The sequence below is a fragment of the Anomalospiza imberbis genome, chromosome 7 (genome assembly GCF_031753505.1).
Source record: "Anomalospiza imberbis isolate Cuckoo-Finch-1a 21T00152 chromosome 7, ASM3175350v1, whole genome shotgun sequence".
NCBI lineage: Eukaryota > Metazoa > Chordata > Aves > Passeriformes > Viduidae > Anomalospiza > Anomalospiza imberbis.
Genome location: NC_089687.1, coordinates 36,140,282 through 36,158,413, shown reverse-complemented (window position 1 = coordinate 36,158,413; position 18,132 = coordinate 36,140,282). Strand labels below are relative to the sequence as shown.

At 45.4% G+C, this 18,132-nt stretch overlaps 1 protein-coding gene and 1 long non-coding RNA gene across 40 annotated transcripts in view; one reads left to right on the top strand and one right to left on the bottom strand.

The window, feature by feature from the left end:
- Positions 1 to 16,822, top strand: part of LRRFIP1 (LRR binding FLII interacting protein 1) — a 104,946-nt gene extending 88,124 nt beyond the window's left edge. For 35 of the 39 annotated variants that reach the window (XM_068196635.1, XM_068196634.1, XM_068196623.1 and 32 more), the window contains one exon: positions 447 to 4,372. In XM_068196635.1, the coding sequence (XP_068052736.1) occupies positions 447 to 2,968 (2,522 nt within the window). In that variant the 3' untranslated portion in view covers positions 2,969 to 4,372. Of the gene's footprint in view, positions 1 to 446; positions 4,373 to 8,440; positions 8,488 to 9,271; positions 9,390 to 9,819; positions 9,900 to 10,524; positions 10,630 to 11,637; positions 12,625 to 16,543 lie in introns of those variants that run through there. The other 4 variants (XM_068196642.1, XM_068196643.1, XM_068196645.1 and 1 more) reach the window with 1 other exon arrangement.
- LOC137477473 (uncharacterized) lies at positions 14,360 to 15,981 on the bottom strand. Its single transcript, XR_011001019.1, has 2 exons — positions 15,772 to 15,981; positions 14,360 to 15,676 (listed from the first exon to the last, which is right to left on the bottom strand). It is a non-coding gene; the product is annotated as an uncharacterized lncRNA (long non-coding RNA).
- Positions 16,823 to 18,132: the final 1,310 nt, after the last annotated feature.

Below are 18,132 nucleotides of genomic sequence, written 5' to 3'. Positions count from 1 at the left end.
TATTACTGAATAATCCTTCATGATTCCATTGGAGTGGCATCAGACTCCTGCACAGATAGAGGGGTGTCAGGGTTAAAGTTGTAGAGAAAATTGCTGAGGAAAAGCAGTCCTTAGAGGTACATCTGCAGGTGTTGCTGTTAAGTTGCACTGCTTCAACCAGTTGATCTCCTCTACGAGAGCTGTCATTCCCACAGCCAAGAGCAAAAATCTCCTCCTTTACAAAAACACAAGGCAGCACCAGAGACTTCTTGCTTTGAGAGGGTGGTGGTGAGTTTCACTGATCAAACCCCCTGGATCCTTACTAATTCAATCACTGCTTTGCCTTCACAAAATTGGCAAAAGCTGATCTTTTATTAACCCGTTCTTCTCATTCTGCCTTTCGGGTTTTAAGTGGGGAGGTAAAGTGCTGTGGTGTGGCCCCCTCAACTTTCTCAATGGTCTTTTAGGCAAAGCCAATGAAGTGGAGATGAAAAATGAGATTTTGGAGGATGTGGGGAAAAGAGAAATCTTGAAGAATACTGAGCATGAGGAACACAGAGAGGAGTCTGAGGAGGAGGAAGTACAGACATTGCATGCTGCTGAAAATGCAAAGGCAGAGCAAATGGTTGAAGAACCGGACACCCTGCCAACAGTGATGTTACCAGTGAGTAGGTTTGCAGAGCAAGCCCAAAGCCTCACAGAACCTGTGTCAGGGAGCACTTCTTCAAACAGTGACAGTGACACAGATGGCTTGAGAAAGGTCACAGAGTCCAGGGACACAGCAGTCCAGCAGCCTGAGAGTACAGAGGCTGAACACCATGACTTGAGTGCAAGGACAAATGAGAACCTGGAGCTGGGCTCTTTGCAAGGCCACCCAGTTTTTGAGACTCCTCAGGAAATGTTTTGTGACTCAGGTACAGAGCAGGAACTGGGAGAAGCTGCACCCAACCAGGAAGAACAGGAGGATCTTGAAACCAGCCATGCCCTGAGTAATAATGAAATGGATGAAGGATCTGACAGTACAAGTGAGAGCAGTGAGTTGGTTTCTAACCAGGCAGGGCTACCTGAGGGAGCAGTGGCAGGCTTGCTTAGGGAAGAGGGAAATGTGGAGAGTTCCACTCCAGAGGAACCCCAGCACTCAGAAGAAAGTGCTGAAAACAAGGTTGCAAATGTCTTGGAGGAAAAGTTTGTTGACTGCACTGATGGAACACGTGATGAAACAGCAGGTGACAGAGCTGAAGAAGAAGATGAGGTTGGGAACACAGTTCAGGGTCAGCCGAGAGAAACTGAGTCTGTGGGTTTGGAGGGGACAGAGCCATATGAAAGGGATGTCCCAGCAGAGCCACTTGAAGAGGAAGGTGGAGAACATCGGGCATTCATCCAACCAGCTTCTTCAGAGGACACTGCTTCAGCATCCCCAGAGGAACCAAGTAAAACTGAAGATGAAACTGCTACAGCTGAGAAGGATGGACAGAAGGAAGAGTTGATGGAAGAGCTGGAGAAGTATTCAGGTTCTGCTGAAGCAGGCGAGCAAGGTGTGGCATCTGTGGAGGCAGGAGGCTGCATTCCCGAGGGAAAGGGAAGTGAGCTGCAGCAGGCACAGCCAGGAGCAGAGGTTGTGAGAGGGGTGATCACTCAGGAAACCCATTTAGACCCAAGTCTTTTAGATGAAATTAAGGAGTCAGAATTGGAAGCAGGGGATGAGGCTGGGGAAGGACAGGAAAGTAGGACGGAATGGGTGGAAGATTTGAATCCAAAGGCGGAGGTTCAAACAAGTCCGTGTAGTGAAGAAAAAGCAGATGGTACAGAGGGAGAGAAAAATGTTCCTTTAGAGGGTGAAGTGCAGAAGGTGGTTAAACAAGTAGAAGGTGAATCTGAAGAGGAGTCAGGTGTAGGTGTTATTTTAACTACTGAAAACAAAGCCAGTAAAGAAACACTGAAAGAAAATGAGCAAGAGGTAGAGCTTGCAGACCACCCTGGTGGGGAATTTGCTTCTGAGGAAGGTGCAAATAATGCCCTGGCACAGAAACCTGTGCAGGATGAAAACATTAGTGAACAAGTTAAATTGGAGGTAGGTGTAAATAATTCCCTGGCACAGAAACCTGTGCAGGATGAAAACGTTAGTGAACAAGTTAAATTGGAGGTAGGTGTAAATAATTCCCTGGCACAGAAACCTGTGCAGGATGAAAACTTTAGTGAACAAGGGGAATTGGAGGTAGGTGTAAATAATTCCCTGGCACAGAAGCCTGTGCAGGATGAAAACGTTAGTGAACAAGGGGAATTGGAGGTAGGTGTAAATAATTCCCTGGCACAGAAACCTGTGCAGGATGAAAACTTTAGTGAACAAGTTAAATTGGAGGTAGGTGTAAATAATTCCCTGGCACAGAAGCCTGTGCAGGATGAAAACGTTAGTGAACAAGTGGAATTGGAGGTAGGTGTAAATAATTCCCTGGCACAGAAACCTGTGCAGGATGAAAACGTTAGTGAACAAGTTAAATTGGAGGACCAAGCAGAGGAAAGCCTGGAAGATGATGGTGATGCATTTGATTTTGATGAAGAGTCAAATCAAATACTAGAATCTAATGAAAATTGGGATGGAGAGAAAGCTGATGCACAGGGAGAAGAGGGTGATGGATCAAATGGTGCTGTTGGAAAAACTGCCCACATGGACAAAGCTGGAGATGGAACAGACAAAATGGAAACCAAAGATGCCTTGACCAAAGGTGAAATCCTGCAGCATAAAAAAGATGAGCCTGAAGAAACAAGGTGCTTGCAAGGGGAAGTGTCGGGGAAAACTGAGGAGGAGGCTGATGTGGAGGAAGATGAAATCAAAGTATCAGATTCTAGTAAAGTGGGAAAATTACAGGATCAAGATGTTTTGGAACAGGATTTGGAAAGTGCTTTCATTAAGAGGGCTGAAAGCAGGGAGGATTTGCAGGTTGGTAAAAGGAGTAAGGGTCGATCCAGAGATGACTGCACAATCTCCTGAGTTCAGAACCTCAAACCTACACGAGTTCCATGCCCTGTGACCAGTTCCAGGACACAAACATGCACTTTGCACAAGGCACCAGACCTTGGAATACTCTTAGAGCTTTGTCTTTGTAGGTAACTCAGCATAAAGCACGGATGTGGTAATGATGCAAGTATTAAGTTATTCACTGTTGTACCCAGCCACAGAAATTGTGAGTGGGTTTGGTTTTGCTGTGTCTCGGGTTGAAAGCTTATCACCTAATGAGGAAGCTTCACAACTTGACTATTCAAACTGTTATGCAATTAAAGTCCCTTTAGTGTGGATAGCTGCTCTTGGGGAATTTCTATAGGATTTTTTTTTAATTCTAGCCTAGTTGATCAATATCTTGAATGTACATTGGGCCTTTGTGAACTTATGCACATTATGCTTACTTGTACTTAGATCTACAGCAAGTACATTAACTCTTCATGAAGGAACTCAGCAGATCAGCCACACTGATGGTGAAACTTCTTTCAGAATGCTTAAAGCCTATGAACCAATCTCTTCTTTTTTTTTTTTTTTATATGAAGAAAAAAGATCTTTGCATTCCACTTTGTGTGTATTTCTTATATGGTCATATTCCAAAATATAGTTAGATCACTGTGAATCTGCTTAGTCTGAGCACTTTGGAAGAGCAATACACAGTTTGGAGAAAGTGCAACATACAGGTCTTAGTTTGCTGAAAGGAATAAATATATACATGTTTACTTCATCTAGGCACTTATTACCACAATAGGCCTTTTACACCATGTCTCACATGGGATTTTTATTTTTTTCCCGAGAAAGTGTCAATACACACTGTAATGTGTGCTTAGGTTTGCTGTCAAGTACTGTCTAGATATGAATATATAAAATATCTATTTTTCCAAGAAGATTTTTGTTTAAAATTGCATTTGCTTACTGCTTTTTTTTTTTTTTTTTTGCAAACTCTGATTCTAAAGGAATGTTTTTTACCTCTGAAACAAATCTTATCTCTTTCCTTCTGGAAAGAAGATAACTTTGCATGTCTTAACTCTTGTTGGATATCAGACCAAAGACAACTGTTGTTTTGTGTACTAGCCCCCCTGTGCCTTTTGGAAAAGCTGGATTGCTTTGAATTGCTGGCATAAATTAGGCTCTTGGACTCCCTTGCTGTATTTCCTCTTGCATCTCTGCTAGTGCTTGGGAGGAAGAGCATGTTTTGCATATATAAATATTCATTTAAAGTGTTAATCAATGAATGTCCCAAGGGAATGCAGATCTAGGGGGGATGTGGGCTATGGAAGGCTGTATTTGTGTTGATGTTGCAAAGTTGTCAGAGCACAGACAGACTGCAAAATTGGAAGATGTATATCAAAATGTACTGCTGTATATAATTTAAATAAACTTATTTTATACGTTAAAGTACCTGTCCAGAGCACTGTTTCTAAACCTGCGCAAGGAATTATTTAAACCTGTATCATTTCAACACCATTTTTCTGCAGCTTTTGTTCAATTTATTGCCTTGTGCTACGTAGCTACAAGAGCCATCTCCCTAGGACTGGGCAGCCTCGGGGTTTGAGCACCTTGAATATGTGATGGCACCTTAACTGTAGAGCTCTAACAGGTCTGTAACCCTGTAACTCCTTTCATGTGGCTTCTCTCCAACTTGCAGCAGATCCACCATGGTTTCCGTAAGTATTGGCAGTTGTTCCTAAGAGTTTACACTAGATGCTAATCCAAAAAGTCATAGATCTTATAAGCATTTCTTATGAGCGTGTAGCAGTGTTTATTTAAAGATTTGGCTCGGCTATGCTCTCAACAGTAATATATGGTTTAATGTTGGAAGTGGGTTTTAATTCTTAAATAGATTTAAACAGATCATTAAATGTTCTTACCAGGCTTCATCTGCACTGTGGATGGATCTATCAGAGTTAAATTAGGCAACATGCCATTATATCCTGTATTTCTTATGAGTTCATTTCTGACTTTAATTAGTTTTTCCACTTCAGAAAACACAGCATCTTTAAGAGAATTCCTTTTTAATGCCAAGTCACAGGAGCAGAAACAACTCCAATCTTAGGTGTCCAAGTACCAGCTTTGATCCCACTCCCAGTGTAACTGGCAGTAAGAACATGGAGAGGCAGTGCAGAGTAGCTGGTGTGCCAGAAATCCATCCTGGAAAGTTGAAAATGAGTCTGTGACCCAAGTATGAAGCTTTTGTCTTCCAGAATAACCCCGAATGCTCGCTGGGTTTTGTGGTCATCACCTAGTGGCACATAAATGCTGTAGCCCAGGTTTGTGCATATCAGAGCTAGCCTGAAGTGCTTTCAAAAGCAGTATCTCAGGAAACTTACTTGATAAAAAAGGGGAATAAATCGTGAAAAGGTCTTGGTCAATATCTTCTTTACTAGAGAGAAGAAAAGTCCTCCTGTCCCTCTCAAAATCAGTACTGCAAGCCAGTGCTTCCAAATCCTGTGCTGTCCCTGGCAGCATCCCTCTTCTGAGAAAGACAGGAAAGCGTTTTCTCATCATCCACAATAAACTGACAGATCTGGAGAGGGAGTGTTGCCCAACCTGCTCTGACAGCTGGATTCTTGCAGGCTGTTCTGAATAGCTGCTTGGAGCTGGGATTTCATGGGGTGTCTTTTCATCCTCCAAGAGCAGTTTACCCCTTTCATTTACATCAGGGTTAGTTACTTCCTGGGCCACACGTCATGTAAATCATGCAGGTAAAACCAGCTGCTTCCCATCCCATGCTCCCCTCCAAGTGGAAAGAGTCCTGGAGCATCTGTGGCTGATTTGGGAATGTTTGGTGCCACTGGAGCAGCACCTGAGTAAGCAATGCCCAGGCAACGAGATCGGTCACTGGACGCAGAAACTGTGGCAGAAGACACTGCTCAGCACTGTGCTCACGCCTCTGTCCTGCTCCCTCACAGGCCCCATCTCCTCAGTCCTCTGTTAAACTCTGGTGTGTGAAGGCCAGGAGCTGGTGCAGTGAGTACCCTGGGAATCACCTTTCCAAAGCTAACTGGGGTGAATGTCACACTCTGATTATTCACTGTAGTATCTTTGTATGTGGATAAGGATAATGACTGTTACAGATGACAGTTTTAATTAGCTGCTTCCTGTCCTGATTCAATAAACTGTTCTTTCCTGCTCACCTGTTCTCAAGGTCCTCAGATTTGTTGGAAAAATATCTCCTAAATGCAAAGTTAAGGTGACTCTGCAGAGCAATTTTCTGTGTTAATATGGGGGTTTAAGAGAAGTGAAGCCCAAGAGACCCTCATTTCTACAGGCAGAGAACTTTATGTGAATGGCAATTTTAGCAAACTCATTTTTTCCCTGATCTGGTAAACCCTGCTGTCTGCATGTCCCAGTGGGGTGCACAGATGTCCGTAATGAGGGCAGAGAGAACTGAAGGTGAGACCATACTGGAAGGTTCATCCCAAAATGCATCCTCTTTGCAGGAAAAGGGCTTTGGGGAAGCCAGTGTGCTTCCTCACTGAAAGCTGGCAGAGGCATCCTTTCTTCAGGCAGGCAGCTTTCATCCCACAGCAGTGGTTGTGTTAATGAAAGTCACAGCTACATTGTTTTCAGGATCAAAATGTGTCACTTGGCCCTTTTGGACTCAGTAAGTTTGGGCTAATTTTGCAGTGGCCTAAAGGTTTCCTGCTGCACCAGTCCTCATTCTATTTCCAATCCTTGGAACTCCATTTCTCAATCTTTGCTGGCCTGTAAATCCCAACACAATCTCTTGAGTCCAAGTATCTCCAACCTGTTTGCTGTTCTTGCTTTCTTCGTTGACCTTTATTTTTCTTCCATATCTTTCATCTTTTGCAGAATTTGTCTTAAGTTTTCTTTCCTTCCCGTATAGATCTGTGTAATTGTTTTATTATTTTAAAGGGGTTTATGCTTAGAAATTTTGTTTGTGGGTGGTATTTACAAAAAAAGTGGGTTTGGGTTTTTTTTTGTTTTTTTCATACCAGTGCTCAGGTGTAGCAATGTTGGGTGTGTCACAAATGGATGGAAAAAAAAGAATAGGACTTCAGGAGGTTCAAAATTAATCCAAAGATCTGCTGAACTGGGATGTCACGCTAAGTTCTGTACGTGGGTATTGCATCAAAAGCCAAGGTAAAGGTTTTATTCCATGCTCTGGAATGGGACTGTATGGGGGTGTGTATTCCCAGCAGGGAAGTGACATACTGCATTAATGGACTCTATGTGTCTGTTGTGCAGAGGGACTTCCATTGGGAGATCAGTTTTCACCATGATTTGATTCAATACAGACTCTTGATTCCCTATAAGTGCACGTGCTACCAAGAAAAAAGGGAGAACCACAAGACTTTGGCTTGTTCAGGAGTTGTCAACAAAGAAGAAATGGTATTTTTAAAGCTCTTCAAAAATATTTAAGTCTGTCTATCAACAGAATTTACCTGCTGAAAGCCCACCAGGCTCTTATGTGTAATTTACCTTGCTTTCCTAAAGTTTACAAAAGAATCTGTTTCTTGAGTGCCCTTTGGATTTTAACCATTTAATCAGCAGGCCAGACCTCTGCTGTGGAGTTGAGCTCTGAACAGCCTGAGCTCTGCACTGCTGGCAAGGGAGGCCAGCTGAACAAACCAGCAGTGAGACCCAGCTGAGGCCAACAGATCCTCTCCTAATGAGTGTATTTCAACGTGATGTTGCAGTGTACTCCTGCCTGAGGTGTACCTGAACAAACTGAGCTTGTTAATTAGTCATTTAGGTCGTTTGGGTGGTAAGAAAATGTGCTTTCACACTTTGCAGCCCTTAATGGGGAAGGAAAAAAATGAAGTGATTTGTTTGCTTACTTTGTAGTTCTTTTTCCAGCTGTCTCATTCTGTAGAGTGCACTTTATAAATGAAGGCCGCACATACCCATGTGCTGATCTGTAGCACTTCCAAGTCCAAATGTAGCACAACAGTTGGTGCAGGCTGTCCATTGCCTCTTGATGTTTGACCTGGAGAATTGAGTCTGAAGAGAAAATACAGTTTTACCAGGCTGCTGCGTTCGAAGCACAAATAATTTGACGGGCAAATGGTTTTTTCTGGTCATAATATTGGAGCTAAAATGTCACTGCCATGTAAAAGAAGGGAAGAGTTAAAGGGCTGAGAATGTGATTATAGGTGTTTACAGTATTGTCATTGTGTTAAACTGTCAAGATCTGTGAGAATTTGTGTTGCAGTTGTGCTTGACCCTAGAGTTCTTGCATGCTAACCTAACGTAGAAGACTGGCCTCTTTGCATGCAGCTGGCTGCTGCTACTGCTGGGACAAGCATGTTCTGTGAGAATGCCAAAAGTGCCCTGGCTGCAGCCCCCTCCCAGCCCCGCCTGGGCCTCGTGTCCTGTAGTACGTGCCCTAACTCCCCCATCGGTAGTCACTAACCCGAACGGGTCAGTCTCGTGTCTCAGATGCGCTCCCCGATGCGCCGCTGGCTCGGCCAGCACTGAACTCTCCCTTTTCTCTTCCAGACAGGCTGAAAAAGCTCACTGATGAACGGGAGTCCTTGCTAGACCAGGTAATCACAGGGCAAGTGAAGAACATAAAGGATTAACAAAACAAAAATAGCCCAAACACAAGGTGTGGAGTGGCAGTGGTGTGGTCTGGTTGCTCTTGCTGCCTTGCTGGCACTCTGTTCTTCCTCCAAAACATTCCTCCCGTGTGTTAGCTCAGGATACATGGAAGATACGACCCTCTTATTTCTGAATAATAATCCTTCGGATTGGTCAAACGGGCACGGCTCAGAAATTGTAGAAGCAAAGTTTCTCTCCAAGAGTAAGCCCTCCCCTTTGCTGGGTCTGTGGGTAAATGGGCCTTTTGGAAAGGTTTGTTGGAGGAATTGCAGATGGGTAAGGAGCAATAAAAGGAATTACTGCTGGTACCTTGGTATTCCATAGTGGCTATAAAGCTTATTCAAAACACCTCAGCTGATCTGTTGCCCTGCAGGACACCCTATGCTTTCATTTGTGCTCAGTGACCTGGGCCTTGAGACTCGCACACAACCAAACACAGCTTTGGGAATTTTTAAGAATCTTTTACATTAACGTGCCTGCAGAAAATTTATGGCTTTTCTAATAAGCCCGTCACCTTTCACTCATTGTTTTGATCTTGAACTTGTACGTAAGCACTGATGTGGAAAATACCATGAGTCATTTGCCAAAAGAATTTCTAGGATGTTACAAAGTAACAGAAGATTTTTTTGAATTTATGTATAAAAAATACATCTTTTGTTTTATAATACTGGAGTGAATTCAAACCATGATTTCCCTTAGTGATTTCAATAACTGTTTTCTGTCCTTCAGATTAAAAAATTAAAGGGACAACTGGAAGAAAAGCAAAGGAATGGCAAGATGGAAAATACACAGTCTGAAGATGAAGTTCTGGAAAACAGGACAGATATGCACATGATTGACCTCCAAAGTGAGCTGTATTTTGATTTTAAGAGAATTTTGTGCCCTGCATGTGAGTGAGGAAATGTATCAGCACAATAATAAGCATATGGCTCTGAGTAAGAACGAGCCTTCAGTTCCAAGGGGGCTTTAGTCTGAGAGCAGCCATGCACCTCTACAGAGGTATGGGAATTAGGAGCCTTTGTTTAAGATTGCAGTTGGAAATCTCTGGTATTGCTCCTCAGCAGAGCTGGGGAGAGTTCAAATTAATTCTGCCTTCAGAGTGGTTGGCAGGGAATCAGGCAGGACTGGGAATGGTGCCTCTCTGCTGGACACTTACTGAGAGAACTACTCTCCTGCTGCCCCACCTAGATCCCTGATGCATGGAAGTTTTACCACAGACTTGTTAGAAACTGTTCACACTTGTTCTGACATCTCTGATAAATCTGCAATTCTTTTAGGAGATGCCAACAGACAGATCAGCGATCTCAAATTTAAACTAGCAAAGTCTGAGCAAGAGATAACAGCATTGGAGCAGAATGTAAGTTTTTGGCTTGTTCTGTTTGTTCAGGCAGGCTGAGAATACAAAGAGGAAGTGTGTTTTGATAAATGATACATGAAATTATGTTTACTGTGCTTTTCCCTTAAAATAAGAAACGTGAGTGTTGGAGCATGAGGGCCACTATGACTTTTATGTATGGGGAAGAAGGAATACATTACTCTTCTGTACTGAAGGAAGAATGGTCAAAGACAAAAGTACCTGATGAGCTCTGCTGAACACTTCCTTATGCCTAGCTGTCAACAGGTTCTAAATGGCTCCCAGCATGTGAGGTGATAGAGATGGAGTTTATGCACAGCTGTTCAATTTTGATTGTTTGCTCTTGTCCAAAGTACATCAGCAATGCTCTTGCTAAGAGAAATTTAGTCAATGGACTGTATTTTTTGTTGCTGGAAGCATATTAAATATGGATATGTACAAAAGGTCAGCAGTAAGTTACTGTTGCCAGGCTTCCTTGGTGTTGTTTCCTTCCCTGAAAATATGCCTTTATTTTACCAAAGAGGAGTTAGCATCTCTCTGGTTCTTCCTTGAGTACTAGTGGAAGAGTAGAACTTCAGAATTACTTATCAGTACAGCTTCTAATTCCCAGCCTTTGCCTCCACCTCAGGTAATACGACTGGAAGGCCAGGTAGCCCGATACAAAACTGCTGCTGAAAATGCTGAGCGAGTAGAAGACGAACTGAAGGCCGAGAAACGCAAACTGCAGAGAGAGGTAACTCCACCTGCAAGCTGTCACAGGTCAGCCTGCTCCACGTGGGGGAAACCTGCTTCCCTGGGGTCTTTTAGGGGAGGAACCACCTTCCTTGGCACAGCAAGGGATAAGCATCTAATTGCTTTATTGCTTTAGTTACTCCTCCTAAATGTGCAACCAAGTTTTCAGCACTCAAACTGGAGTGACGGTCACGGCTGTGAGCTCCCACTGCCTTTTCACCGTTCCATGCTAACCTGACTTGCTAAAAGGATGTGAGCTGTTCTTTGTGAGCCTGTTTTCCTTGCTCTGCCAATCTCTTCAGGCCTGTTTGGGCTAGTGAGGCTGTCCACAGACTCTGACCGTGCCTGTGTCTCCTTAGAGCTTGAATACCTTTCTCAGCTTCTCTCTCACTGCCTCCAGAGGTGCTTCTTTGGTTTTTTTTCAGTATGGCTCTTTGCTTGTTCTAAATACTCCTTCTGCTTTGCTGCCTATAAATATTGTTCTGTGCAGTCCAGCTCTCTCTCCCTACCCTGATCCCATTTGGGTTTTACAGGAAACTGAGGCTCTGAGTCACAGCTGGGAACAGAGTTCTAGGAACCAGAAATATAAAAGCTGTGCAGTGAGACAGGTGTACATCACCCAGAGCCTCGTGCCTCTGGATTGAGGGAAATTCTGTGATTCTCTGGGAATCCCCTGTTCCACAGGAGTAACCTTCTGTCCATGCTGACTGCCTCGAGACACACAGTTCTGTCAAGCCAAATTCAGACTTTGGAGACCACGTTTCTTCTTACCTTGGCTTTCTTTGCTCAGCATTCTGTAAATACCGTGGGTTCTTGGCGGTATGCTTAAACACCTGTGTGCGTGGCCTGCAAAGCAGTTTACCTCCGCTAAAGGAATTTTCAACTGCTTTATGTTCCAAATTAATGTGGTCAGTTAGCGTTGGAAACTACAAACCTTGCTTTGCCTTTGCAAAGGGATAAGACGGTGAGAGTCACGGTGTTCTTCTGTTTCCTTCCTTCCTTCCTTCAGCTTCGTTCAGCACTGGACAAAATCGAGGAGGTGGAGGTCAGCAATGGCCACCTGGTGAAGCGGCTGGAGAAGATGAAGGCCAACCGGAGCGCTCTGCTGTCCCAGCAATAGCCACCCCCTCCCACGGGAACCACCGCTCGGAACTGGAACGACGCCGCAGCCGCTTCTGCGTCCTGCTGCCCGGGACGCTTCGTGCCATTGCCTTCTGAGACCAGGCCACCCCAACACCTGCTCCGTGCCTCCCAGCCGGGATCTCCCCGCGCAGATCCAAGCCTGCTGCACTACATCCGTAGGAGGAGCTGATCCAAGTGGCTGTGCCCGTGGGAGCCCTTCCACACTGAGCTCTGGGGACAGTCGAAGTACAACACGTAAGAAGCACATGGAATTCTCCATCCAGAGGGCACAGCAGCCATTTATTGCCGTTTAAAATGGCACTCAAAGAAAACACTTTGACTTGAATTTTGTGTCTTGCTGAAAATTTTAAAATAAACACTGTAAGTTTGGGACTTTTCTCATGACAGTATCTGTAATTTAGTGACTATGGTAGAGTTATTCATAGTAGGTTTTTCATTTACAAATCACTGTGGAACCATAAGCCATTACAAAGCAAAACTCCTTCAGTGGAAACCATGGAAGAAGATGGTCTTGGAAGCAAAAGTGACCTTAAATGACTTTGCCAATAAAACAAATGTGTTTGGAGGGATTTTTGCACCAGTAGAATCATGAGACTCTTTTATTTCAGGGTAAATAGGCAATAGCTTCATGGAATTTTCAATTTTTATTTGTATTATTTAATCCCTGCTCTTGGAGTTGAAGTAAATGACTTCTAAAGGATGTAAGGTTGCATTAATAAACCAACATAAGGCCATGTTTTCAGAAATTGTGGGGTTTGCACTTAGATCACTCTCTTTGCTGCATTTATCAAGCAAGTGTCATTTGCTTAAACAAAATATGTAATGGGTTTTTTACATCAGAAACTATCTACTGGTCCATGACTGTCCTGGTTCAGGGCAAATTTGGGAGAGAACCCCCAAAGGGGTTCCTCTAGAAGGCAGATTCAATTGGCCCCTCCCCACAACCAGTTCGGGAAAAAATACTTCCTTGGAGAAAAGTGGAAAAAACTGTTTATTAAACAAGCGAACCTAAACAATATTAAACAATGAAACTTCTTGCCGCTCTAAAAGAGGGACAAACTCAGAAAAATCTCCCCCCCACAAGGCTGCAGCTCGGCTCACTCAGTCTCTTCTCAGTCCCTCCGGCGCTGGAAATGCCACGACCCAGGCCCGGCCCGCTGGGCCACAGGTGCGAGCTGCCGGTGCTCTTCTTGGTGTTCAGTCCAGAGCAGGTTTGAGCAGATCCAAAGAAGAGGAAAAGCCACAGTCCAGGGAACTTTGCCTCAGCTAGCTAAAACTAACTAAAAAGCAAAGGAGAGCTCTGTCTCGCTGTCTGTCCGTCCACAGACAACACAGTCCAGCAGCAGGAATGCGGAGGAGTGAGTGCAGTTTCTGGAAACAAACTCCACGCTTCTTCTCCCCCGCTTCATTCCTGGAACAAGTCTTAAAGGTGCAAAACTTATTATTCAGCATAAACAGAACAGACGACTGGGGATAAAAGCATCATACAGTCAACCCAGGCCATTCCACCCCTTATCCCCATATCGTCAGCTTACTACTAAAACTAAGATATATATTCTAACTCTACAAACACATCCAATACACAGCTATACACAGACAATGGCAGTGACATTCAGCAAACAGTGATATTTACGCATAGTTCTCACCCAACAATCAAATCTCCCTGAGGCACACATCGTGGTCTCCCATCTTTCTGCATTATCCACCATGTGCAACCTGGTCCCTGAGCAAAGACAACCCCACGAATGGGTTTGTCTGTACTCGAGGCAGAATTGAGCCACACTGTCTTCCCTAACAAACCTCTGACATGCACCACTGGGACTTTGCCTCCATCTACTGTATGCAAAGGCTCAGACTGGGCAGGACCTGCTCCACTGGTGGAACCTTGGGTGTTAACTAACCAGGCGGCCTTTGCTAAATGCTGCTCCCAGTTTTTGAAAGATCCCCCACCCAACGCTTTCAAGGTGGTTTTTAACAGTCCATTGTACCTCTCCACTTTGCCTGCAGCTGGTGCATGGTAGGGGATATGGTACATCCACTCAATGCCATGTTCCCTAGCCCAGGTGTTGATAAGGCTGTTCTTGAAATGAGTCCCATTGTCTGACTCAATCCTCTCAGGGGTACCATGCCTCCAAAGGACCTGCTTTTCAAGGCCCAGAATGGTGTTACGGGCTGTAGCATGAGGCACAGGGTAGGTTCCCAACCATCCTGTGGTGGCTTACACCATTGTGAGCACGTAGCGCTTGCCTTGGCGTGTCTGGGGCAGTGTGATGTAGTCAATCTGCCAGGCCCCCCTTACCTGTACTTGGACCCCCGCCCACCATACCACAGGGGCTTCACTCGCTTGGCCTGCTTGATCTCAGCACACATCTCACAGTCATGGATAACCTGAGAAATGCTGTCCATGGTTAAATCCACCCTTCGGTCCCGTGCCCACTTAGAGGTGGCATCTCTGCCCGGATGGCCTGAGACATCATGGGCCCATCAAGCCAGGAACAACTCCCCCTTGTGTTGCCAATCCACGTCTATCTTTGACACCCCTATCTTTGCAGCCTGATCTACCTGCTGATTGTTTTGGTGCTCCTCACTGGCTCTGCTCTTGGGGACATGGGCATCTACATGGCGAACTTTCACAGGTAGTTTCCCTACCCTGGTAGCAATGTCTTTCCACTCATCAGCAGCCCAAACTGGTTTTCCTCTACACTGCCAATTAGTCTTTTTCCACCTCTCCAGCCATCCCCACAGAGCATTGGCTGCCATCCATGAATCAGTGTAGAGGTAGAGCTTTGGCCACTTCTCTCTTTCTGCAATGTCCAGGGCCAGTTGAACAGCTTTGAGTTCAGCAAGTTGACTTGATCCACCTTCTCCTTCGGTAGCTTCGGCAACCTGCCGTGTGGGGCTCCCTATGGCTGCTTTCCACTTCCGGTTCATCCCACAATACGGCAAGAACCATCAGTGAAAAGAGCGTAACGCGTTTCTTCTGCTGGCAGTTAGTTGTATGGTGGCGCTTCTTCAGCACATGTCACTTCTTGTTCCTCTTCATCAGTGAGACCAAAGTTTTCACCTTCCGGCCAGTTTATAATTATCTCCAAAATCCCAGGGCGATTCAGGTTTCCAGTCCGGGAGAGCTGTGTGATAAGAGCAATCCACTTGCTCCATGTAGCACTGGTGACATGGTGGGTGGAGGGAACCTTTCCTCTGAGCATCCACCCCAGCTCCGGTAGTCGGGGTGCCAGGAGGAGTTGTACTTCAGTGCCAATCACCTCTGAGGCGGCTTGGACTCCTTCATAGGCTGCTAAAATTTCCTTCTCTGTTGGAGTATAGTTGGCTTTGGACCCTCTGTAACTTTGGCTCCAGAATCCCAGTGGTCGGCCTCGAGTCTCACCAGGCACCTTCTGCCAAAGGCTCCAGGACAAACCATGGCTCCCGGCTGCAGAGCAGAGCACGTTCTTCACATCTGGTCCTGTCCTGACTGGGCCAAGGGCTACGGCATGAGCGATCTCCTGCTTGATCTGGGTGAAGGCTTGTTGCTGCTCAGGGCCCCAGTGGAAAGTGTTCTTCTTGCGGGTGACAAGGCAGAGAGGGCTCACAATCTGTTTTTACTCAGGAATGTGCATTCTCCAAAAACCTATGGCACCTAGGAAAGCTTGTGTTTCCTTCTTGCTGGTTGGTGGAGACATCGCCGTGACCTTGTTTATGACATCAGTGGGAATCTGACGCTGTCCATCTTGCCACTTCACTCCCAGGAACTGGATCTCTACAGCAGGTCCCTTGACTTTGCCCTTCTTGATGGCAAAGCCGGCTTTCAGGAGAATCTGGATGATTTTCTCTCCTTTCTCAAACACTTCTGCTGCTGTCTTCCCCCACACAATGATGTCATCAATGTACTGCAGGTGTTCTGGAGCCTCACCCTTTTCCAGTGCAGCCTGGATCAGTCCATGGCAGATGGTGGGGCTGTGCTTCCACCCCTGGGGCAGTCGGTTCCAGGTGCACTGCACACCTCTCCAGGTGGAAGCAAACTGAGGCCTGCATTCTGCTGCCAGAGGAATGGAGAAAAACGCGTTAGCAATGTCAACAGTGGCGTACCACTTTGCTGCCTTGGACTCCAGCTCGTACTGGAGTTCCAGCATGTCCGGCACAGCAGCGCTCAGCGGTGGAGTCACTTCATTCAAGGCACAGTAGTCCGCTGTCAATCTCCATTCTCCTTCAGATTTACAGTGGTTACATCATCTGAGAAGACAATCTCTGCCACTGCCATTTCCCTCAAGCGCTGAATTCCTTGTTCTATAGTCTTCCACTGGGTTTGCTGCATAGAGAGATCGTCTGCACACAGATATCTTTGTGCCACACTTCCCAGGACCCGTGCCCAGAGACTCTAAGAGTCAGCCCCCCTCATCATTACTTGGTCAATAACCGGATCATCTGACAGGGACCCCAAATGCCTCGCTTCACTACCGTCCAAAATTGCAGCCTCGCCTGCAGTATCCCGAAGACGAACTAACCAATTAACTATAGATTCATCAGGTCTTCGAGTGTAATCCTTTCTTAGGCCACAAAGGTCCTTCAGGGAATAAGACTCAATAGTGGCTTCTGATCTTGTATCAGTTGCTTTAACTCCAGCTTTTGTGTCAGTAATTGGCTTTGAGGGTCCTTCCCCTGGATCATCAGGGGATGAACAAGTCTCCTGGAACAAGTCTTAAAGGTACAAAACTTATTATTCAGCATAAACGGAACAGATGACTGGGGAGAAAAGCATCATACAGTCAACCTAGGACAATGACCTACTAGGAAACGATGCCGCTACAAAATACAAGTCTGATTTTTAAAAGAATAACTGCTAAGTAAAGAAGCACTTTAGAAAATATTACTGCCTCTGGGTTTTCTACAGCTACGGAAGTAGCGAGTTATCTCCTAAGATCACTGCAGAGGTTTTCCACTTCCCACGCAGAACAGCGTAACCAGTTGAGATGTTGTGGGCGATTCTTGCGTGTGTAAAAGTGGCACACGACTGGCACTACCGCGCTGGTTCACCGGAACTCATTCTGAATGTACTACTCAAAGGAGAGCAGCAGCTACCCCAGGAACAAAGCTGCCCGTCCCACCTCAGCCCTAACAGGAAAGCCAGTCCCTCTGGGATCTGCTCACGCGGTGGAGCAGCATCTTCTGTCCCACGGGAGCGGCCAAGGGTGCCTCAAAAGGTTCTGCCAAGCCAAATCCACACCCAGGAGATCACATTTTTCCTAACTTGGTCTTCAGACCCTGCGATCCAGGTCTTTCCCCAGCCTCCTCCTTGCAGACGGGAGGTTAAGTAGAAACCGCTGCTATTTCCAACGCAAGGGGATCACTGGTATCTTCCTCGAACACCTTCACAAATTAAGGAAACCAAAACCACTGTCTGAATGTTGTTTCTCTGGTTTGGCTAGGAAACAACACCCTCATCTTCATCTCTTCCAAGTGTACAAGGAAATTTAGGAATGAAGTGCTGAAATTATTATTCCAGGAAAAGGATTCACAAAAAATGGAAGGCTTTTTTTGTGCCCCGGAGAATTAAGTATGTCCTTGTTGATAAAATGTGGTGAAGCGTGGGGTTGGAAGGAATCTTTTTAAATTAAATTTCCACTCTAGTTAGTGCTTTGGGTTTTTTGGGTTTTTTTAATTGTTTTTGAGAGGAACATTCAGGTGCAGAGCCAGGTTTCTTGTGGAATGCCTCAAAATGGCTGTGGATACCAATTTACAATTTCCTGTGCGTGACTTGTGTAATTTCTGGTGTACAAAGCCTCGAGGGCCTAAAAACAAGAAAAGGGATTTTCAGAACGCAAACAAACGTGCTAAATACGACGTCTTACCAATGGCAAGGTGTGCGATTGCCGCCAGTCATCATTTCATTTGTGGCAGCAGTGAAAGCCGCCTCTCCTGGCAAGGCTCAGGAGAAACAACCCAGCAACCAAGCGTTGGTCCAAAAGGCAAAAAATAACACTTTGTTCCTTGAAAAGGGATGTGTTTATCGTTTCGAAGTAGATTTCATCTCGCACCCCATAAGCATCAGCCTCATGGCGGAAATCAGATGTGTATTTCAACCTGGATATGCTCTTAGTAGAAACCTTTGTGTGTGATGAAGTAGGTGAACGTTGAAGCCACATTTCCCCCTCCTCTCCCCTAACCTTCAGTATGACTTAGCATTAGAATAAGGGAAGAAAAAGAACTGGTTGGCTTACTGCAAACTGTTCAGTGTTTTTCTGTGAAGAATGTACAACAACAGGGCTTTGGATGGTGATAATAGCACATGTCCCAGTCCTATTATTTGAGCTCCAAACGAGAGCACCTCGGTACCCTGAGAGCGGCGCCGAGGTGACGGCAGCCG